At 41.9% G+C, this 23557-nt stretch overlaps 2 protein-coding genes across 2 annotated transcripts; both read left to right on the top strand.

Moving 5' to 3' along the window:
* The first annotated feature begins 1252 nt into the window (after positions 1 to 1252).
* Positions 1253 to 9909, top strand: LOC127341138 (uncharacterized). Its single transcript, XM_051366908.2, has 12 exons — positions 1253 to 1414; positions 1510 to 1566; positions 3804 to 3980; positions 4083 to 4214; positions 4342 to 4481; positions 4848 to 4934; positions 5026 to 5154; positions 6647 to 6799; positions 7891 to 7992; positions 9018 to 9185; positions 9271 to 9350; positions 9590 to 9909. The coding sequence occupies exons 1-12, from the start codon at positions 1357 to 1359 to the stop codon at positions 9630 to 9632; spliced, it is 1326 nt and encodes a 441-aa protein (XP_051222868.1). The 5' UTR covers positions 1253 to 1356; the 3' UTR covers positions 9633 to 9909.
* Positions 9910 to 10739: 830 nt separating this feature from the next.
* Positions 10740 to 17274, top strand: LOC127341137 (uncharacterized). The gene is made up of 12 exons (XM_071827963.1): positions 10740 to 10989; positions 11116 to 11169; positions 11558 to 11737; positions 11836 to 11967; positions 12117 to 12256; positions 12697 to 12783; positions 12908 to 13036; positions 14287 to 14439; positions 15305 to 15406; positions 16422 to 16589; positions 16671 to 16750; positions 16995 to 17274. The coding sequence occupies exons 1-12, from the start codon at positions 10944 to 10946 to the stop codon at positions 17038 to 17040; spliced, it is 1317 nt and encodes a 438-aa protein (XP_071684064.1). The 5' UTR covers positions 10740 to 10943; the 3' UTR covers positions 17041 to 17274.
* The last annotated feature ends 6283 nt before the right edge of the window (positions 17275 to 23557 follow it).

Below are 23557 nucleotides of genomic sequence, written 5' to 3'. Positions count from 1 at the left end.
CGCTGAACTCCTACAACTGGATTTCATTCGGGTCATCGGAGTTCGACGCGCGCCGTCGCGCTGGCTACCTCGCCGACGTAGACTACTTCGAGCGCGAGATCACCGCAGAAGAAGAAGAGAACGACCAGGAGGACGAGGACGAGGACGGCGACGAGGACGAGGACGTGACCATGGCACAGTACGACCACGACGACGGCGGGCCGGCGTGGGATCCGGAGACCCAGCCGCCGGACATTTCCGAGGAGGAGGCCATTGCCATGGCATTGGGCAACATCGAGCAGGACGAGCTCAACGAGCTCGCTTTGTGAGATGGGCTCGCAATCCAGCTCCGCGAGTCAGCGCTTGCGTAGGTGAGGCCAGCGACTCCTCCGGCCACGCCGACGCGTTCCAACGACCGCGCTCCGCCTGCTGCTCCGGCGTGGGATCCCTGGCCACAGCCTCCTGCCCATGCGGCGGTACCTCCTCCACCGCCGGCGTACGAGCTTCCATGGCCGACGCCGGAGTTGATTGACCTCGTCAGCGACAACGACCAGTAGGCAGCACCTACTTTTAGCACGCCTTTCTAGCTTTTTTATGTTTTTTAATTAATGTAAATTATGGCTTCATGAATGAAAAAAAATTTATGCGTCGTGCCGCTGGAGCCACCCCCGACGCAAACGGACGCCCGGACGATTTCGACCATTTGGCCCAACGCAAACGGACATGACGCGTCCGTTTGGACGTCTGAAATGTGTTGCGCCGCTGGAGATACCCTAAGGTATTTATGGGGATGGGAGGGGATTATTTCGTATCCCGGAAAATCCCCACTAGTCTGTTTACTTCTCCGGTTTTAAACCAAATAATCCCGAGATATCCCCTCCCATCGCCTCGTATCCCCACATTTTTTCCATCAAAAACTCTCTAACATACTAGTGTATTTTTGGGGAAGGGTATTCGAGGGGATTTTTTTTTTTGAGGGAAAAGCGCGCTCTTTATTCAAACTTTAACATCAGTACAAAAATATTGCCGGATAAACTCCGAAACAGCACCATGAAAACTGAAAAAAGGGTGAACATCAAATCCCCTCCCATCCGATACCCGTTGGGAAGAAAAATAAGTAAACAAGGCCTGAGCGAGGAGTCCGGCTGAACCCGGTCTTCGTACGCCATGGTTCGCCTGACGAGCCAGTCACTCACTGAGACTGGTGCACCACCACCGGCACCGGGTACTTGACGAGACCACCACCACCACAGCAAGCGGCAGTCCAAAACCCCCACCGTCTCCTCCCCGCCCGCCGCAGGGCTCCTCAATCTCGCCGCCACCTCCGGGAAGCTTCCAGGCGAGCGAGCGCGCGAAATCGCGCGCCGGGGCTGGGCCATGCCGTCGCCGGCGCCGTTCATCTACTGCGACGCCGCCGAGGACGACGGCCCCGGCGGTACGCTCGCTTCCCTTTCCCGGCCTCCCCTATCTCGCCTCTGAATGCGTTTCTGACTATAATGACGGTCGCGCCCGCGTCGCGCGTGTGTGCAGGGGAGAAGAAGGCTCTCGTGAAGGCGGCCCTCGACGGCAACCTCCGCCGCGTCAAAGGTACCCTTTTTCTCTTCCTCCTCCTCTTCTCCGCCGCACCCGCCCCTCGCATGGCCTCCTTTTCCGACCTCGCTTCGGAGGTCGGTCGGTCCCACTCCCAGTTCCCAGTATACTATAGTGAGCTACTAGTATATAGTTTCTGCAATTGTGCGTGACTACGTGTGCTCTGCTCGCGGGATCTCGGAGGTTTGTTCACGCAGGCTGCACTGCGCGTCTAACCATCTCTATGGCTCTCGCGCGCCTTGGAAAAACATCAGCAGGGAAATTTATGGCTGACAAGTATGTGATGCTAAGGATGTTTAATTTGGTCGATTCGCAAAAAAAAAAAGGCTTGTAATTTGGTCGTCGGATGATATATACTAACAATTGCTCCGTTTAGAAAGTTGAGACGTGGGCGATAGATTAGCAGCGATATATGGCCAAGCTATTCTATCTACTCTTGTAAGATCGCTCTCCTCAAATTCAGTTGAGCATTCGGGATCAAAACAATCCGGATGAGCAGTCGGTCTGTCTTAGTTAGTCAGTGTATGCAGAGCATGTTTCTGAATGATGGGATTCGGTTCCCTTTACATCTTTTTTTTTTTTGATAAAGGATGCTTTATTACTTATGAGAAAGCAATTACATCCAGCCTCTGCATAACCAGGATGCACACAGCCGTTTCTTTGAGGTCTCGAGTTCAAAAAAGATGCCAAACTAAAAAAACTAGGCGAAATACATATCGGAACGATGAATCATATAACGCCTAAGGTGTGGGTGGGGCTTCAATCCGTAGACTATGCTGCCACCCATGTAGGGAAAAAGTATCCCTCGCCGTAGCCTCCAATCGTGTACAGACCTCCGTAAATAGGTCTTGGTTCCCCATGCGCTGAAGAGGTAACCATGAACGAAGAATCCCTGTACATCTGTAGATGACCTGCAACAAGGAGAAATTTTTGTCGTTAAAAATCTTGTCATTTCTAGTCAGCCAAAGCGCCCAGATAACTGCTAGCGCCCCCACCCTAAGAAGCAACTTGAACCTTGCATCTATTCCATGAAGCCAGTTACCAAAGACATTGGCTACACTAGTGGGAGGATACAAGGTAGACGCTACTTGGATGACAGACCAAATAGATCTCGCAAACTGGCAACGGAAGAAGAGGTGTTTAATAGTTTCATCATGATGACAAAAAACACATCTAGTATTTCCGTGCCAATTCCGCTTAACAAGATTGTCTTTGGTGAGGATGACTCCTCGACGAAGATACCATCCAAATATTTTTATTTTTAATGGTATCTTCATCTTCCAAATTTTCTTATTGTTATCAACCGGTAAATCAGAATGAAGTATGGCGCTATATAAAGATTTTACCGAGAAAGAGCCATCTACATGTAAATTCCACCTAAATTCATCTGGTTCAGGCGACAGGTTAACATCCCCCAACCTCTGAATTAAAGTATTCCATGCCAGTAGCCTTTGTCCTAGCAAAACTCGTCGGAACGTCACATTCGGTGGAGAGGTAGCCATTACTGTGGCAATGGTATCTCCTTGGCGACGAACGATACTATACAACGCAGGATACTGTTCACTTAGGGGTGCATTGTCTAACCAAGCATCTTCCCAGAACCGTATCTGTGCTCCATTCTTAATTGAGAAAGTACCATGACGAAAAAATACATTTTTTGTCGCCATTAGACCAGCCCAGAAGTGTGAATCTCCAGGTTTCCAAACCACCTGAGATAACGTTTTGGAGCCGATATACTTTCTCCGAAGAATAGTTTGCCAAATCCCATCCTCGGTAAGGAGCTTAAAAAGCCATTTACCCAGCAGGGCTGAGTTCTTGACTTCCAGGTCATGAACTCCAAGCCCGCCTTGATCTTTGGGACTACAAACTACACTCCATTTAACCAGTCGATACTTCTTTTTCTCGCTATCACCTTGCCAAAAGAATCTGGATCGATAATAATCGAGTTTATGCAGAATTCCTTTTGGCACAAGGAAGAATGATAACATATACAGTACCATATTTGTCAGTACCGAATTAATGAGTACCAATCTTCCTCCCAGGGATAGCAATTTGCCTTTACATCTAAGTTTGCAGTACTGCCAAGTACTCTAAAGTCTAAATTGATATGTTGCCAAGGTTTTCAGTTTTCACTGTGTAACTGTATCCACCATTGCACACATGTGTTCTTTCTTTATGTCGATCTTGTTGATTCATTTCTGTTTTAATACGTGCTGATGTTTCTTTGGAGGAAGTTCTCGTAAAGAGTCTTACCAAGAAGGGCGGCCTGGAGTCGGTTTTTTCTTTGAACAAGGATGGAATCGGTGTGCTGCATGCCGCGGCATGCACGGGCCAACTCGAGGTTTGCAAGTATCTGGTGGAGAAGCTTGGGGCAGATGTGAATGCTCCTGGATGTGGAACTGCTGCTCTAGGTCCTTCTCCATCTATTTCTTCATTTTTACAATTGGTGTTTTTCCCGTATGAGACCTGAGATTGTGCTTGTATATGATATGATGTGCTTTATTTTATCACAGGAGCGACTCCGTTTATGACGGCTTGTCAGTCTGGTGATGTTCCGACCGTCAAATATTTGCTTGATCATGGTGGTGATCTAACAAAATCAGACGAAAAAGGACGCACAGCTCTCCACCATGCTGCATCTACAGGTGATGCCCCTGACAAATTTCACAATTAATTTCTGTAACTTGGTCAACTGTGCTATTTACTTTACTTAGGTCAATTTGTTCAGTGTTTGTGGCTACATGACTTATGGGATCGTCTCATTCACAACAGGATCTTGTAAGGTAACAGAGTTCCTGCTTTCACAAGGAGTGCCAGTCGACATAGACTGTGGCCGTGGCACATCACTTTTTATGGCTGCTACAAATGAGCAAGATAAGACACTGAAGATTTTATTGGACCACAAGGCAAATGTATATGACCTCCACAGTTTCTTTTTCTTTTTTCTTTTGATTAGGAGTTATTTTGGACAGATATGTTTTACTTGGCAAACTAATTGAATGACTTGCTAATATTAAGACATTCAATAGAGATCATGAAGTATGCTTAATTTGATGAAGCAACCATTCCAATTCCCATACCAAACAACCTTGTTTGGTCAGGATTAGGTTTCAGTGGTCCACTTACCATCAGATCTCTCAAATAACAAAACACACACACTAGATCATATGATGGCATGATTTTTACTAGTATATCCTTGTTGATCTAAACAAAAACTCTTTAATCCATCATGCCACCGATGCCACATGCTAATGAATAACATAATGCCTTGCTTTCAGCCTAATATCATTATTAGTGGTGTTGGAAGTCCCCTGCTCAGTGCTCTTATTTACCGCTCATTGAAGTGCATGAAGCTACTCATAAAGGTGAGTATTATCTTTGATTATTAATCATTCGCATGTTACCATTTTGCTTACTCAGCACCATGAACATTATATTGCATAATCCTTTTTACAGGCTGGTGCTGATGTTAACTGCAAGGGTTCTATGATGAATCCTTTGTTACTTGCTACGATGCATGGAGGTTACACCAACTACATCAAATTGCTACTGAAGGCTGGGGCAGATCCTAATATTCCCGATGATGTATGTTGTGTATATTTTGTTGATATTTTCCTGACCTATTAAGGATTCTGGTGATACTAATACCATTCAACTCCTCTGATAATATCGGGGAGCTGTTTAGCAATGAGTTTAGGTTGCTTTGTGCTGTTTAAGTATGCTAATGCAAAAATTTACTTGTGCCTAGTAAAGTTGTGCCTCAACCTTCAGGAAACAGTCTTTGTCATTAAAATATGACCTATGAGGGTTCCTCCTGAAACATTAATTCGCCTCGCAGGATTTGAACTTTTGTGGGTGGGGTGACCGCACTGCACATTCACCACTGGGATACAGCCCAATTCCCATGCAATGAGCGCACTGCACAACTTATTATTTTCTATTGATCATGAATTGACAATTATTTCCTTCCTAAGGACCATACCTATTATGTTCCAGCATATGTATGTCATTATTCTAAAAATGTTGTTTGTATCCAACAGTACCGAACATATAGTATCTCCTTTTTGCAATAAGTTTATTTATCAAATCTTTAACTAACAGTTTATGAGATACTGAGCTATCACTATTTACAATTCTGGATATGTAGCAGCATTTTTCAAATGTACACATGCAGTAAACAGTAAATAAATAGGCTTTTCTTAGCTTACTTTTGCTGTTCTTCACCCCGTTCGTATTCTGTTTTCATTCTGTTAATCCAATAATCTGTTTATTGATGCTAACAACAGTCAAAGAACGAACTAAAACAAATAATATGTGGAACTACTTGTTTTTATCTATATGCTTACATGGGGACTCGAGTGTGATGCCACTACAAACGTTGGTATTCTGCTTTCATTCTTTTAATCCAATAATCTGTTTATTGATGCTAACAACAGTCAAAGGACGAACTAAAACAAATCATATGTAGAACTACTTGTTTTTTATCTATATGCTTACACGGGGACTCAAGTGTGATGCCACTACAAATTCCTGTAGTATCTCAGTCTCAATCTTTGCTGAAATGCGTCTCTTAGAAATCCTGTGTGTTGGCAGTTTGAATTGCTTAGAAAATATGTAAATGCTTGCTGGGTAAATCTTTGTTGAATCATTTAGCAAAAATAATTCGCAGATCCCGGTTCTCACCCGCAATCATAAAATTTCCTACGTAGATTGTACGCGACTTAATGTTTTGCTAATATTCTAAACAATTGATTGAAAGTAGATGAGGTTCTTAGATATCACTATGTAGTGTGTACCATTCTGGATAGCAGAATTTCTCCAATCTAGTCATGAAATAAAAACTGAAATAATTGTGCTTTCTTAGCTTAAATGACTTTCACAATTTTTGGTATTCTCTCCTTGAAGCATTTGATAAATAAGGCAATCATGGTTTTCCTGACAATATTATAATTTTATACAACAATAGTATGTTATACAGTGATCAGGTTCTTTTGTTATAATCTCTGTAGTTTTCTTCTTTAATGGTGTCACTATATCTTAAAAGAAATGACATTTTATTCCTCCTTTTGTTGCCAAGTTGGGTAGGCTGCCAATAGAGCTTGCTGCATTACGCGATTGCTGGGAAGAGGTTGAAATGCTGTTTCCTTTGACTACCAGAATTCCAGATGCCCCAGTCTGGAGTATTGAGGGAGTGATTTCTCATGCGAAAATTCAAGATAAAAAGCCAATAGTACGTTATTTTCTGTTGTTATGCTGTTTTTATACTGTACATTGCTTCAAAACTAAGCCATTGTTCTTTCTTCAGTCAAACGTTTCCATTCATTTAACTGTAATCTATTCTTACTATATGCATGAAACCTCATCTAGAATGAAAGCATCAGGACCTATTTATAAGAGTTTTCTAGGTGTCCAACTTGTGAAGGTCATTTAAAAAATAGTTTAAGTGCTGATGACTAGCTGAGAACAAACTAAGAACTGTACTTTAGAAGGGTAATATGACGAAGCAGAGATAATATCTAGCCCTGGCCTAATAACAAGGCTGCTCAACAATAGTCATCATGAAGACATGAAACCATGTGTAGTATGCACTATCAATTCGGTAACAGAACATAATATGAACAACCCTGGATTGTAATGAAGAGAAAGTGCTAACTAAACGCTGGTTGTTTGTTCTATATAATAGTCTGAAATCATTGAGGAAAAAAGTCCTGCTGGGTTGAAAAGTACAAACACTGTTAAACCTTTTTCTTTGCGGGGGTCAAACACTGTTAAACCTGATAAGATAAACTCTTAAGATAAGGCAACTGGTGTACTCTTTGCAAAAAACGACATTTGCAAGTAGATTTTAAGGCAGTCTCGGTTCTAGTAACTGTCATTAACTTATCATTGTGTAGAGTACTGACGCAAATATCGTAAGCTATAGAATGATACAGGAATTTTATCTGGTACCGGAATTTTATCTAGTTTGCACACGAGTCCCTTTAAGTCCTTGACTTTAGAGTTTGGTCAAAATAAAACTTGATACAGCTGATCTCTGAACCAATGAAACATTCAGCCGTACATCGGTTTGGAAACTCCTAGGGCTAGACCAGATTTTGGAGTTTGAGTTATAGACCAGTAAAGGATTTCCCCATTTGAAGCAGCATTTGCAGCATGCATTGAAGCATAAACATGTGAAAAGCTTGCCACTTAGAAATCTGTGAATAAGGTTGAACACAAAGTTGCTGAATTTCTTTTGTGATGGAAATTTCAAATTTACTTCATATTAAATGATGATTAATTCCAAAATTCCAATATTATATTCTTCTACTTATTGTGTAGGAGCAACAACACCTTGAAAGAAGAACTGCTTTGCTCAAGTCACAGGCTGATACGGCATTCAAGCAGAAGGAGTATAAGATGGCAATAGAGTTTTATGGCTTGGTAAAACCTCTTGCACTTTATCTATGATGGTTTAGAAGATAAAAAATATTGTTGTGAACAGGGAACCAATAGGAGATCATTTTTTCCAACTAGGTTTCTTGCTTTCCACTCTAATTTACATTAGTAACCACTTAGGATATCTATCTGTTTTCTAAATGTAAAAATTCAGCCTTGATTATGAAAAGCAAAAAAAAAGTAAATTGATAATGAACAGTGCGACTGGGACCCAATGACTCCATTAGCTCCATCTATTTTGAATAAAGTTTCATGTATGCTGCCATTAATATATCTGACTAAAGACCAACTTAAATTATGATTAGTTCTGACCAAGGGCCATAAAAAATGAATACGTGTGAAGCCACTATACATTAAGAATGTGCTAAATTAATACATCTTACTATTTGGGGAAGAATGAAAGAAATTCCATCATGCGGTCCATTTTAAAAGGCAACAAGGAATTAGCAAAAGCAATGGTAGTCTCGATGCATATGATTGTATACACGAAACCACAAATGGGTCGCTAGTTATTTTAGCTAAGTTCATTCTGTACTGATATATTGATTGTTAATTTGCCACGTATGTTGGACTTATCATGACACGTGATTTTTCACTGACTGGGACTGATCTAAACTGATGGAGATTAATATGCATAGTAAGCATATATTTGAGTTTCACTTACGAAACTTATGACATCATCCTTCATGTTAAAAAGGCCACTTCATCAAACTTCGTTGATGTCTTCATCTCCAGAATCAGTGATAACTTTGTTTTTCCTTCTCAGATAATATGAATCTTTGATATGGTTATCTACTGTTTCGGTTAGTATTATTTGATCCGATGATGATGGATGATGACCGTGTATGTAAATTTACAAGACAATCAATCTAGTAATGGAATGTCTTGTATAATCCCATTCTGCAGTACCACTGATTAGTAAAGTGTCAAGATAGTTCATATAGAATTTTATGTATGTCATCTTTTTAGTTGAGAAAGATATTTGCATGATCTCTCATGTTTGACGGCAGGCAATAGCCCATGGAGAGAGTGCAACACTGTATGCAAACAGGAGTCTTTGTAAGCTACTCATGGGTGATGGTGATGGTGCTTTGTCAGATGCTCTTAAGTGCCGAATGCTGCGACCTAAGTGGTCAAAAGCGTGCTACCGTCAAGCTGCAGCTCACATGCTACTCAAGGTGTGCCAAGCTTGCCAGTGTGTTCCGTTATTTCATACGGATCTTACAGTCTGGTCACGTTCCTTGATTTGCTCTGCACTTCCAGGAATATAAACAAGCCTGTGATGCTTTCGAAGATGCACAAAAAATGGATCCTGGGAATGCCGAGATTGAGAGTGAATTAAGGTAACCTAATCTTTCTGCTTACCTCTTTGGAGTTTCTTCCAAACGCTAGTATGATTTTAGATTGCTTATGTAGTTATGTGCGGTCAATGCGAGTCCTTCCACACCTCTGAAGAACTTCTTTTGATTCTTATGTTCCGCTTGTGTCTCGGTAAAGAGGAACTATGTAGTTATCGAGTTGCATATTGAGGATTTTTTTGCTAGAGCTGACATTTCTATTCCATCCGGTTGAATTCCTGCAGGAAAGCTAGGGAGCTCATGAAGAATCCTCCTAGTGATGATTAGCAGTGAGGCGTGGGCGTGCACATTGGACTGCAGGCTGCAATATGTTCCAGTTTTCACCGAAGTAGAGCTAGCGGGAACTTCTAATCTTTACGTTTTGTTAGGAACCAAAACCTCAGAATCTTAATGGGAATGTTGCGTCTTCAGACTGCTAAGACGACTTACTATGATATTTTCTTGTCTGGCCCGTGAATCTTACCGGCCATATGGAGTCCCTTTTTGTTTGGACGACTTACTATGAGTATATTTGCAATTGGAAGTATTCAATTTCCTTGTGGTATATCAAGATCTTATACAATTACTCCACCATTATGAAATAAGTGACTCGGATTTGCATGTGTAGTGGCAGAGCTGTCATGAAATAAGTAGTTGCAAAATGATTATTGGTAAGTTAGATGCATTATGGTCGTTATAATAAGAAACATACACGATAACAAAAAAATTAAACATATTTCTTTCCTTGCTCCTCATCTCAAAAAAAAAAAATTCCTCGCTCACAAGCGTCGGGCGGAGTGTGCATCTCGTCAGGGCGGAGTGTGCATCTCGTCAAGCTGGACTATGTCAACATGAACCGTTTTTTTCCCTCTCTCTCACAGGCGTCGGGTGTCCAGATCCCATCTCCACGGGCAGCGGCGTTGGGCCCCTCTTCCTCCACTTGCCACTCCAGCGGCAGGAGGGGGAGAGGACCTCGTTCCTCCGCTTTGTAGTTAGGACATGTGCCTCGCTACTTGTAGGGTCCTGTTTATTGACTCACAAAGCCTCGTTGGCGATGGTACTGCTTTGGATCTGACAATGGTGGATGTTCGACGTCTCTTTCAATGCGCGTCTAGGCGGCTTTGGAGTTTGGCCGTGGCCGCTGGCTTCGGCGAGCGCAGAAAATCCTAGAAATAGTTTTGTATATTTTTGTCCTTTAGATTTTTTTTTTCTAAAGAGTTTTCAGGATAAGTGTTTTCTCTGTTATTTTTCACCTTTATTTACTCAATGTAACTCGATTTTCTGTAAGAATTATTTAGTTGCTCACCACGTCTACCACATGGTTGTAACTCGATTTTCTATTAATGAAACAGGTTACTCGATTTTCTATTAATGAAATAGGTGGTTGCTCTTGAAAAAGACAGCTGGACCAGGTCTTCGTGCTCCAAGGTCTGGCTGACGAGCCAGCCACTGGAGTCCGGTGCACCAACACCAGCTTCGTCCTCCTCGCCGAAGGAGGCGGCCGGCGCCTCCTCCGCGGCGTGCAGGGGTTCCCGTACTCTCGTTTCTGCCGCCTCCGGGAAGCCTCCAGGCGAGGGAGAGGAGCGGGTGGGCCGGGACATGGCCCCGCCGTTCATCTACCGCTCCTCCGACGACGGGGTCAGCGGTATGCGCGCGCGTCGACCCCTCGCTTTCCTTCCCAGCCTTCCGATTGCTCCCCCGTCTCTCTGGGGGTTTGGCCTCTGGCGGCGTTGCTAACTACTGCCGGTCGCGCGCCGGCCCGTGTGTGCAGGTGAGAAGGCTCTCATGAAGGCGGCGATGGACGGCAACCTCGGCCGCCTGAAAGGTACCCCTTCCCCTTCTCCTGAAATCCGGATGAGCATTCTGGACCAAACAAAATTCTGAGTAGTAGTGTCTTAACAATGTAGGGTGTAAATGTGAGAGAACAACTTCTGATCATGGGACCAGATTCTCTTTACATACATATTTGCAATGTAGTCATTCTGAAAACATGTTTGCAATGCAGTCAAGTACTCTGAAGTCTGAACTGATACATTTTCCAAAGTTTTAACTATGAAACTATATGCGCCAGCCGCGCGCCAGATCAGTTCAGTTGACCTTAATTATGAGACCCTTATGCACTGCACACATGTTTCCTTCTTTCTTTATGTTTCCGGTCTTGTTAATTTGGCTATTCATTTCTGCAATGTCTGGTGATGTTTCTTTGGGGAAAGGTATTGTAAAGAGTCTTACCAAAGGAAAGGGCGACCAGTCTGCCATTTTTTCTTTCTACACGGAAGGAGTTAATGTCTTGCATGTCGCGGCATCTGCGGGCCATCTGGAGGTTTGCAAGTATTTGGTGGAGGAGCTTGGGGGAGATGTGAATGCTCCTGGATGTGGAGCTCTAACTCTAGGTCGTTCTCTATCTCCTTCTTCATTCTTTGGTGGCTGCCTGTCAATGTTTGCCGGTATCAGACCTGGGATTGTGTTCATGCTGCGCATTTTCTTACAGGCGTGACTCCGTTTATGACGGCTGCTCAGTCTGGTGATGTTCCTACCTTCAAATATTTTCTTGATCATGGTGGTGATCTACTGAAAGCAGATGGCAAAGGACGCACAGTTCTCCACCATGCTGCGGATACAGGTGCTTCCCCTGACACACACACACACTCACACTTAATTCATGTAATTGGGTCAACTGTACTCGTGAAGTATAGTGACTATTTACTCTACCAAGATCTGTTTGCCCAATGTCTGTCTACATGACTTACGGAATCATCTCATTCACCACAGGAAGTTGCAAGGTGACAGAGTTCATCCTTTCAAAAGGAGTGCCAGTCGACATAGACTGTGGCCGTGGAACCCCACTCTTTTTTGCTGCTGCAAATGAGCAAGATAAGACATTGAAGATTTTACTGGATCATCAGGCAAATGTATATGAACTGCATTGTTTCTTATTTCTTTTGATTAAGAGTTATTTTGGACAGATAGCTTTTAGTTTGCAAACTAGTTAAATGGCGTGGACAAATATGTCTGAACCTGGGCGTATTTTTGTTGCTTGTATTGAAACATACTTAGATATTGCAGTACATAATCATTTTCTTGGTTTATGACATTTAATAGAGATCTTGAAGTGTGTTTGATTTGATGGAGCAGTCCATTCTAATTCTCAAACCAAACAATCGTGTCAGGATAAGGATTTGATGGTTCACTTACAATCACATCTCTTGAACCACAAAACGCATGAGTAGAATAGTACATTATATAATGGCATGATTTTTAATAAGTCTAACCTTATTATCTCAAAATAAACTCTTGTATTCATCATGCCACATGTGCTTCTAATAGATAACATAATACATTTTGCTTTCAGCCTGACATCATTATCAGTGATATTGGATTTCCCCTGCTGAGTGCTGTTGCTTACCGTTCATTGAAGTGCGTGAAGCTACTCATTAAGGCGAGTATTATTTTTTTATTATTAATCATTTCTATGTTATGATTTTGCATACTCTACCTGTCTACCATCTCTGCCATGTGTTGATGTGCACCATAAACATTCTATTGCATAATCATTCTTACAGGCTGGTGCTGATGTTAATGGCAAGGGCTCCATGATTACCCCTCTGGTATTTGCTGCGATGCAAGGAGGTTACACCAACTACATTAAGTTGCTACTAAAGGCTGGAGCAGATCCTAATATTCCTGATGATGTATGTTCTGGATACTTGCTAATATTTTACTGACCTGGTATGCAGAATTTAACAGTATTCTGTTAAAGCTATTTGGCAATGAGTTTAGGTTGCTTTGCGTCGTTGACTATGGTAATGCAAAATTTCACTTGTGCCTAGTAAAGCTGTGTCTTAACCTTCCACCCAAACAGTCTTTGGAGGACCTATCAGGGCTCCACCAGAGATGTTAATTCACCTCACAGGATCTGAAATCTGCTGGGTGGGGCGACCATCACTGGAATACAAACTAATTTTCAATGGTCTATGTCAATAGACTTGGTTGTTTTCTGTTGATCATCACTTACTGAGTTCCTATGGAAGGACCATGCCTATTATGTTCCAGCATATATAAGTCATATGTTGCTTGTATCCAACAGCAGCTGACATATGTCGTTTTTCGTTTTTGAAATAATTTCATACCAGTGCTTAACTTAAACAGTTTATGAGATGCCGAGATCTCATCATCTACCATTCTGGGTATGCAGCAGCATTTCTCAAATGAATCATGCAGCAAACACTATAACGAATGGGCTTTTCTTAGCTTACCTTTTGCTGTTTTTCATCTTGTTGGTGTTCTGTTTTCATTCTTTTGCTCCAAGAACCTGTTTATATTTGATGTTACCATCAGTCAAACGACGAAGTAAAACATATCATATGCACATTTTTTATCTATATATTTACATGTAGACTCAAGTGTGTTGCCACTACAAATTTATGTGGTGTCTCAATCTTAACTTTTGCTGAGATGCCTCTCCTAGAAATCTTGTAAATGCTTGTTCGGTAAATCCTTGTTTAATCATTAGTAGATCCTGGTTCTCTTCTGCAATGTTATAGTTTTCGACATAGATTGTACATTACGAAATGTTCAAGTTCTTTTGTTAATATCCTACACTGTTGGTGAGAGTTGATGAGATGCTGAGATATCACTATGTAGTATATACCATTCTGGGTAGCAGTATTTCTCCAATGTACTTATGAAACAAAAACTGAAATGAATTGTCTTTCTTAGCTTAATGGGCGTGGTTCTTCATCTTAGATGTTGGTATTCTCTCCTTGTTGAAACATTTGATAAATGTCGTGATCCTGGTTTTCCTGACAATATTATAATTTTCTACAATGATTGTTTGTTACGTATTGATCATGTTTTTTGTTATAATCTCCTGAGTTTCCTTCTCTAATGATGTAGTTAGTTCTTAAAAGAAATGTCATTTTAATTTCCTTTTGTTTCCCAGCTGGGAAGGTTGCCGATAGAGTTTGCTGCATTACATGATTGCAAGGAAGAGGTTGAAATGTTGCTTCCTGTGACTACCCCAATTCCAAATGCCCCAGACTGGAGTATTGAAGGAGTAATTTCTTATGCGAAAACTGAAGATAAAAAGCCAATAGTACGTTATTTTCTGTGCTCATGCTGTTTTTAATATTGCTTCAAAGGTATACCATTGTTTTCTTCTTCAGTTAAATATGTCCGTTAATCGCAAGCTGTTGTTACTTTATTCATAACAGTTTTTTAATGTCCAGCTTGTGAAGGTCATTCAAGAAAGAAGTTATTTAAGTGCTGATTAGCTGACAACAAACTAAAAACTGTAATTTATACGGGTAATATGATAAAGAAACGATAATAAAAAGGCTGCCCAACAATAGACATCATGAAGACATGAACCCATGTGTTGTATGCACTATCAACTCGATAAAAGAACATAATATCAATAAACCTGGATGGTAATAAATAGAAAATGCCAACCAAACTCTGGTTATTTTCTCTATAGTAGATAGAAATAATTTAATAAAATGGTTCTGCTGCTTCCAAGGTTGAAAATTAGGAGCACCTTTACACTTGATAAGGTAAACTCTTACGATAAGGCAATTGCTTTATTGTCTGCAAAATGATTTTGCTTGTATTTGTGTGGCAGTGTCAGTTGTACTAACTGCCATTAAGTGATTATTCTGTAGAGCACTCCCGCAAATCTCGTAATGCTAGAGTAGTTAGATGCTGTATGGTACAGGAATTTTATCTAGTAACTATAGGCAGTTGCACAACATCCCTTTAAGACAACGACTTTTGGATTTGGTCAAAATAAAATCTGGCATCCTTGATCTCTGGACCAGTGAAACATTCAGCCATACACCGATTTGGAAACTCCTAGGGCTAGACCAGACTTTGAGCAATGGCAATTTTTTTATGATAATAAATGATGATTACTTCCAAAATTCAAATGTTTATTCCTATTTCTTCTACTTATTGCCTACTAGGAGCAACGGCACTTTGAAAGAAGAAATGCTTGGTTCAAGTCACAGGCTGATACGGCATTCAAACAGAAGGAGTATAAGCTGGCATCAAAGTTCTATGGTTTGGTAATACTTCTTACACATTATCTATGATGCTTAACAGGGAACCAATTGGAGATATATGACTGATTTTTAATGTAAAATATGGAATTTGATTTTCGAAAAGCATAAAAAAATTAGTTAATACTCCCTCCAGTTCAGGAGAATATGTGGCACTACTGGCCATTGACATGGTCTCAACAATATAAGTTCCACCACCAATTTCTTTTTTGCAATGTATGTATAACGACCAACAACATGATAATATACTGAAAGTATTCTCGACACTAATATATGCATATGATTCTAACCCAATCTAAATATCTAAAATGATATTGGTGGTCAATTTTTTTTGCTTAAGATGTGTCTAAAACGTCACTTTTCTATGTACCGGAGCCAGTCGTTGTTGTGTGCGACGAACACCCAAATCGGGGTGGTAGTTTGGCCAAGGCTGTCGGGCCCAGGGGTTCAGTCCAGCCCAACGACCTCAGCCTATATATCCGCAGCGCTGAACTGGGCCACTTGGGGCCCACCTACCTGACAGACCCCCAAAAATCATCGTCAGATCAAAGCCCTGGTTGGGATCCTGAGCAAGGCCCAAGATCCACAAATAGAAACTGTACAGAGGTGCAGCTTTGGTGTTTATAACATGCTCACTATGGATGCCGAGGATGCGCATACTGTTGCGACGGAAATGTTAGGAAGCCAGCGCATGGAGGAACCTGGTTTCTTTCTTCTCGGTTAATATGAATCTTTGATGTTGTTGTCCACTCTTTCTGTCTCATAATTAATCACTATGTATCAAATGGTTTAACTGTAACCCAATTGATCATACATGTAAAATGAACAACCCAATCAGTATAGTAATAGAATGTCTTCCATAATTCCATTCTGCTGTTCTACTGAGTAGTAAAGGTTTTTCGATAGTTTTCTACCTGCTTGCATGCCTGAATTTGGTGAACGAGTGTTAAAATAAAACTTATGTATGTCATCATTTTTAGTTGAGAATAATATTTGCATGATCTGTCATGTTTGGCCATAGGCAATAGCCCATGGAGAGAGTGCAACACTGTATGCAAACAGGAGTCTTTGTAAGCTGCTCATGGGCGATGGTGATGGTGCTTTGTCAGATGCTCTCAAGTGCCGAATACTGCGACCTAAGTGGGCAAAAGCTTGCTTCCGTCAAGCTGCAGCTCACATGCTACTCAAGGTGCTTCTAGCTTGCCAGTGTGTCAGTTATCTCATATTGATCTTATTTATAGTCTGGTCATGATTTCCTCTGCAACCCAAGGAATATAAACAAGCCTGTGATGCTCTCGAAGATGCACAAAAACTGGACCCTGTGAATGCTGAGATTGAGAGTGAATTACGGTAACCTAATCTCTTCTCCGTATCTATTTCTAGTATCTTCCAGGTGCTAGTATGATTTTAGGTTAACAAAGTAATATAGTGATGAGAAGCAGTTGGTTATATGCCGTTAGTGCAAGTCCTTACATGTGACTCTGAAGAAACTTCTTTTGATTCTTACTGTTGTATTATACTATTAGTCAGTTGCATATTGAGGAATGTTTGTTAGAGCTGACATTTTCCATTCCATCCGGTTGAACTCCTGCAGGAAAGCGAGGGAACTCATGAAGAATTCTCCTGGCAATGATGGGTAGTGACCAGTGAGGCGCATTGAACTGCAGGCTGCAACACGTTCCAGTTTTCACTGAAGTAGAGCTAGAAGAACTTCTAATCTAAGACGACTCTGTCTGAAGTTGTCTGGTCTGACCCGTGAATTGTACTGGCCGACTACATTTTTTTGGGATGAGTATGCATTTCTGATTATTGAGGAAACTGATTAAATGCAACATAAACGTGAAATGGATTAAAGATCTCACAGTGTTACACTTTGATGCTGCGTAAGTTGGTGAGCCTAGATGTTTGAGGGGCATGCTCGGCGTGAGGCTAACCAGGCGGCTCATTCTTGCGAAATATACAAGTTTACAAGATGGGTCGTTTTCCTGGGATGCTGCCTTTTCTAGTTCACAGCCTTCATGCTGATTGTAACTTGATGTGATTCTGATGGCTGCAAGTTTCCGACGCACTCTTTTCCTTACCAGGGTACCTAAGGGGGCTGGAAGGTTTTTAATGAGACTGCTTGCTAGCTTTAATATATTATCTTTCAAAAAAAAGATGTTTGAGGGGCATATTGCAATGGGTCTGCTCGGCATGCCGTGAATCTGTTAGCTCGCTTGGACGGTTGATCTTATGGTTTGTGTTTTTTAAATAGGGGTTTAACAGCCGACCGAAGGAGGCGGCTTGCACCGGTTGGCAAAATGGGGAGCAATAGGGGTGCAGGTGCAGGGGCGGTTCATGGCATCGCTCTATCTCTGTCTTTGGTGGAGGTGTGGTAGTGTTGAGATAGGTGGCGAGCATGGCGGTCTGGTCCATTGGGCAAAATGGTCCTCTAGTGTTGCCATCACGATGGTGGTGTGTTCTCAGATCTAGCCGGTATGGTATTGACTTTGGATCTTCAATAGCTCATAAGAATGATGTTTGTCTTATGAGGGTGTCCAACGGAGCGCATCTCCCTAAACCTATATGGTTTAGCACGGTGGATACACAGAAGAGAACACAGACGAATAATTTTTAATGACCTCTTAACCTTCTCTACTTTGGACTTGTTAATAACTTCTCCAAGCCGAAGTTGGTAAATAACAGTGTCACGATGCTCCTTGTGTGTGTGTTTTGGTGATTGTGGAGAGCTGAGTTGGGCCTACTTCCAAGGGGCCGAATGGCGATGGGGCTTATAGCTGCATTTGTCCTCCTTGAAGGTATCGTCGAAGGGCTTTCATCCCCTCCAATGGACCATCGCCAACTAGATATTAGGTGTTTGTGATGATTTTGTCGTGGTTGAACCTCTTCTATTGGGATTCGGTTGGTCGCCTTGTGTGGTAGTGTTTGAGGCTAAAGAGTTTGCCATGAATGTCACTTACCTCCCAGGAGGCACTACCAAAGATTTCCATTCACACCCTACTCTAGACGATGAATGGGTCTTCTGGAGGTTACCTTGTGACCAACAACTACTACTTTTGAAGGAGTGTTACTTCCAGTGGGCAAGCTTGGTGACATTTTTTTGTTCTACTTGTTGGTGACTCAGATCTAGTTTAGTTAGGTGTAAGGACCAAACAAGGGGTAGAAATATGATTTGCCCATTTGCATTCATGCATCTGAAATGACGGAAAAAAATTCGTAGTCATTTAAAACACAGCGATTGAGGTTTCTCTTACTCTGATAATGTAGGGTTTGATCATGTGTGATATAAATTTCGACATGAACTTTGTTGGATCTTGGATTTTTTGTGTGTGTGTGGCAGGGGTTGAATTCAAATTCAAAATTTGAATAGTTTAATTCAAGCATATTTGGATTTGGAATTTAAATTTAAAACAATCGTATAAAATACCATATATGATGCAAAATACAATAAAAATAGAAAACGGAAAGAGGATTGAATTCTTCATTGCATTGATATTATTCCAATATTTTACAAGTTTTGAACAAAGAAGTAAAATTACAAGATCAAAAAGAAGAAGGAATGAATAGTCCTAAACTAAATTTGGTTTTCTTCTTCATCTTGATACCTGCAAAACAAACAAAGAAACATTTGGGTTATGTTAAAATGTTTGCCTTCACCATAGGTGAGGTAATTTTATATTTTCATAACCTAAGGAAAAAATTTGGGAAGAACTCCTAAACTCCATTAAAATGACCGACATGGCATCATCAAATCTTTAAGCAACATCTTAGGACATGAATCATTTAGGGGCAGAATACACCAAGTAGAGAGGCAATAATCAAGAACAAGGCAACAATTAGTAATGGTCCAATCAAAATATCAAGGCAGCAAACAAGAAGCTATGACACCCTCTAGATCTACTTACGCCTAAATCAAAGAAAACATCACAACTAAGATTTAAATCAGGTTTAGCACTAGTTAGCTAACCGTGTAAAAGCCACAAATGAATATGTAACCAAACCGAAGCCAGTAAACACAATATCCACCTCAACATCAATCCATTCAACACATAGGAAGATAAAAAAGAAACGATCTATATCAGATAATACGAACCTAGCCGGAGCCTATCCACAACGTTTTGAACCGTCGGGACCCACGGTCTTTGTTGTAGTGGTTAGCTCGAACCCTAAAATTGTTGACTACAATAACTATGTGTGGCCATATATATAGAAGAACAGAGAGAAAGAGAGATGAGAGGCGAAGAGAGTAACCGTACCAGACGCCTATGAGCTGGTGGAGCAGTGCCCACACAACCAAGGCGACAAGCCCGAGGAAGACGAAGACGACCGTTGGCGGCATCAGTAGTAGGAGAGCCCGCGACACTGCCATCCAAACCAGCTCAACCATCACGCCGTAGACCACTAGAACGCCAAAATTCAACCGCGATAACCACCGGAGGACGGCGGAGCCAACATCAACAAAACCTAGTTTCACTTAGGGTTGTGCATGGGCACGAGGGGGATAGGGTTAGATTAGATTGGAGTAGGAAGAACAAGCAGAAGGAGACGCGTTGGCACCAATCTAGGTGGATACCAATTCGTTAGGACTCCAAACGCAAACTGATGTAGCAAGAGCGTCTTCCTCGCAAGAGTGACTCGAGGGTTTGTATTGAACTCTCGGGGAAACACATAATATTGTATTGTTCTTTCCTTTTCAAACAACCTACAAAACAAAATAATGTTGCCTTGTGTCCCAACTCCACAAAGTGGTTGTCAAGCACAAGGTCTCGCATTCGAATTAAAAACAAAGAGTAAAGTAAAGTAAATATGCAGCAAGGTAATGTAAATTAAATGCAATATGAAAGGTAAACTAAATGCTATGCAAAAGTGAAGTGGTATGGTAATGATAGTGTTGTAGATTATATGAAAGAACTGAATGCAAGTGTGATAAGTATTTTTGTATTCTTGGATTAAGTAAGTGATTAAATTGTAAATGTATGTAAATGCAAGTAAAAGGTGTTTCTTATGATTAAAAATGGTCCAGGGTCCATGGATTCACTTGTCTACTCTCTTGTAAACATGATGAAATAAAAAAGGCTTCAAGAAAGGCATAGTATTGATGTAACTTCAATATGTGTTTAATAAGTATTCATATGGGTATCACATCCATTGGTTGAGATGATGCAACACATCTCACTAATACTCCTCTAGCTAGTAAGAGAAAACTTCCCAAACTAGATTTAAGATGAACAGAGTATTGCATTTGCTTCTATGACATGATGTTGATTATCAAATATGCTACCTCAAAAGTTATGAGATCACCATTGTTGGTCACTTGGTGGTAGTAACACATGCATTCATTTATCCCTAGTGAGGTAACAATGGAAAGGTAAAAAACCATAGTAGGATCCAAACTACCATGTTACTCCAACTAATGCACACCTACCCCTCTCATGCCCTATCATACTAACTGGATCACTTGTAATAAAAAACGGGGTACATAATATACATCTGTAGGGATTCGTAGCATAGAAAACAAAAAAATTCCTACCGCGAGAACGCAATCCAAGCCAAGATGCAATCTAGAAGATGGGAGCAACGAGGGGATGAACGAGACTAACCCTTGAAGATTTCCAAAGCCTACAAGAGGAGGCTCTCGTTGCTGCGGTAGACGATCACTTGCCGCTTTCAAAAGCGCGTAGAAGATCTTGACGGTGCCACAATCGGGCAGCACCTCCGTACTCGGTCACACGTTCGGTGTTGATGACGACGTCCTTCTCCCCGTTCCAGCGGGCAGCGGAAGTAGTAGATCCTCCTCGAAATCCCGACAGCACGACGGCGTGGTGGCGGTGGTGGTGGAGAACTCCGGCAGGGCTTCGCCTAAGCGTATGCGGGAGAAATGGTGGAGGAGGAGAGGCTAGGGTTTGGGAGAGGGGGTGGCTAGGGCGCCGGCCATGGGCAGCCCTAGGTGGTGCGGCCAAGAGTGGGTGATACGTCCATTTTGTATCACTATTTTATATCATAATTTGCTGTTATTCATTGATATATTTCATACTTGGAGATGATACTTATGTTATTTCATCTATTTTGCATGTTTCATGATTATTGGAGGATCGCGCACCGGAGTCAGGATTCTGCTGGAAAAAGCGCCGTCAGAATGCAATATTTCGGAAGATCAACAATTGACGGAAATTATATGAAAAATCCTATTTTTCCAGAAGACGAAGGGAGCCAAAAGGGGGAGCCGAGGAGGGCCGCCATGGGCCCACCTCATAGGCCGGCGCGGGCCAAGGCCTGGCCGCGCCGCCTTGTGAGGAGGGGGCCCACAGCCCCCTCTGGCCTCCTCTCCTTCGCGTACATCTTCGTCCCGACAACCTAAGCTGCGGGGGATAGTCGAGAAGAGTCATAGCCGCCTCTGCGGGGCGGAAAACACCAGAGAGAAAAGAGCTCTCCGGCGGGCAGGAATCCGCCGGGGAAATTCCCTCCCGGAGGGGGAAATCGACGCCATCGTCACCGTCATCGAGCTGGACATCATCTCCATCATCATCACCATCATCTTCATCATCATCACCGCCATCTCCACCGCTGCACCTCGTCACCACTGTAACAATTAGGGTTTGATCTTGATTGTTTGATAGGGGAAACTCTCCCGGTGTTGATTTCTACTTGTTATTGATGCTATTGAGTGAAACCATTGAACCAAGGTTTATGTTCAGATTGTTATTCATCATCATATCACCTCTGATCATGTTCCATATGATGTCTCGTGAGTAGTTCGTTTAGTTCTTGAGGACATGGGTGAAGTCTAAATGTTAGTAGTGAATTATGTTGGTTAGTATTCAATGTTATGATATTTAAGTTGTGGTGTTATTCTTCTAGTGGTGTCATGTGAACGTCGACTACATGATACTTCACCATTTATGGGCCTAGGGGAGTGCATCTTGTACTCGTTTGCCAATTGCGGGGTTGCCAGAGTGACAGAAACCTAAACCCCCGTTGGTATATCGATGCAAGAGGGATATATAGCAGGATCTCAGAGTTTAAGGCTGTGGTTAGATTTATCTTAATTACTTTCTTGTAGTTGCGGATGCTTGCAAGGGGTTTAATCACAAGTATGTATTAGTCCTAGGAAGGGCGGTGCATTAGCATAGGTTCACCCACACAACACTTATCAAAACAATGAAGATTAATCAGCTATATGAAGCGAACGCACTAGACTAAATTCCCGTGTGTCCTCAAGAACGTCTGGTCATTATAAGTAAACAAACCAGCTTGTCCTATGTGCTAAAAAGGATTGGGCCACTCGCTGCAATTATTATTCTCGCATTTTATTTACTTGTACTTTATTTACCTGCTATATCAAAACCCCCTGAATACTTGTCTGTGAGCATTTACAGTGAATCCTTCATCGAAACTGCTTGTCAACACCTTCTGCTCCTCGTTGGGTTCGACACTCTTATTTATCGAAAGTACTACGATACACCCCCTATAATTGTGGGTCATCAAGACTATTTTCTGGCGCCGTTGCCGGGGAGTGAAGCGCTATTGGTAAGTGGAATTGGTAAGGGAAACTTTTACTGTTTGTGCTGATTTTATTTCTGCCTACTGCTATAATTCATTATGGAGAGATCTTCTCTTGAATTCCTATTTGGAAAATCTACTACTACTGCAAAGGTAGTGGATGAGGCGCCAGGTGAGAAAGAGGTCCCATACAAAATACCTATGAAAATTATTGAACGTGTTATGGATAACCGCTATGAAGGGGATGGAACTGTCCATCCTGGTGATCATTTACTATTTTTACATGAACTATGCGGGTGATACGTCTCCAACGTATCTATAATTTCTGATGTTCCATGCTTGTTTTATGACAATACCAACATGTTTTGTTCACACTTTATATCATTTTTATGCATTTTCCGGAACTAACCTATTGACGAGATGCCGAAAGGCCAGTTGCTGTTTTCTGCTGTTTTTGGTTTCAGAAATCCTAGTAAGGAAATATTTTCGGAATCGGACGAAATCAATTCCGGGGATCTTATAATTTCAGGAAGCTTCCGGAGCACCGAAGAAAAGTCAGAGGGGTGCCAGGGGGGCCCCACACCCCAGGGCGGCGCGGCCCAAGGGGGGCGCGCCCCCCTATGGTGTGGGCACCCCGTGGCCCCTCCGACTCCGACT

This window comes from Lolium perenne, chromosome 3 (assembly GCF_019359855.2).
Source record: "Lolium perenne isolate Kyuss_39 chromosome 3, Kyuss_2.0, whole genome shotgun sequence".
Classification (NCBI taxonomy): domain Eukaryota; kingdom Viridiplantae; phylum Streptophyta; class Magnoliopsida; order Poales; family Poaceae; genus Lolium; species Lolium perenne.
This window is presented reverse-complemented; position numbering and strand designations above follow the sequence as displayed.

Excerpts from the sequence above, each read along its gene's own strand:
- LOC127341138 (XM_051366908.2), top strand. The coding sequence starts at position 1,357 with ATGCCGTCGCCGGCGCCGTTCATCTACTGCGACGCCGCCGAGGACGAC. Across the intron at positions 4,215-4,341 it reads CCACCATGCTGCATCTACAG|GATCTTGTAAGGTAACAGAG; the intron begins GTGATGCCCCTG and ends CATTCACAACAG. Across the intron at positions 4,935-5,025 it reads GCATGAAGCTACTCATAAAG|GCTGGTGCTGATGTTAACTG; the intron begins GTGAGTATTATC and ends TCCTTTTTACAG.
- LOC127341137 (XM_071827963.1), top strand. The coding sequence starts at position 10,944 with ATGGCCCCGCCGTTCATCTACCGCTCCTCCGACGACGGGGTCAGCG. Across the intron at positions 10,990-11,115 it reads CTCCGACGACGGGGTCAGCG|GTGAGAAGGCTCTCATGAAG; the intron begins GTATGCGCGCGC and ends CCGTGTGTGCAG. Across the intron at positions 11,170-11,557 it reads CAACCTCGGCCGCCTGAAAG|GTATTGTAAAGAGTCTTACC; the intron begins GTACCCCTTCCC and ends CTTTGGGGAAAG.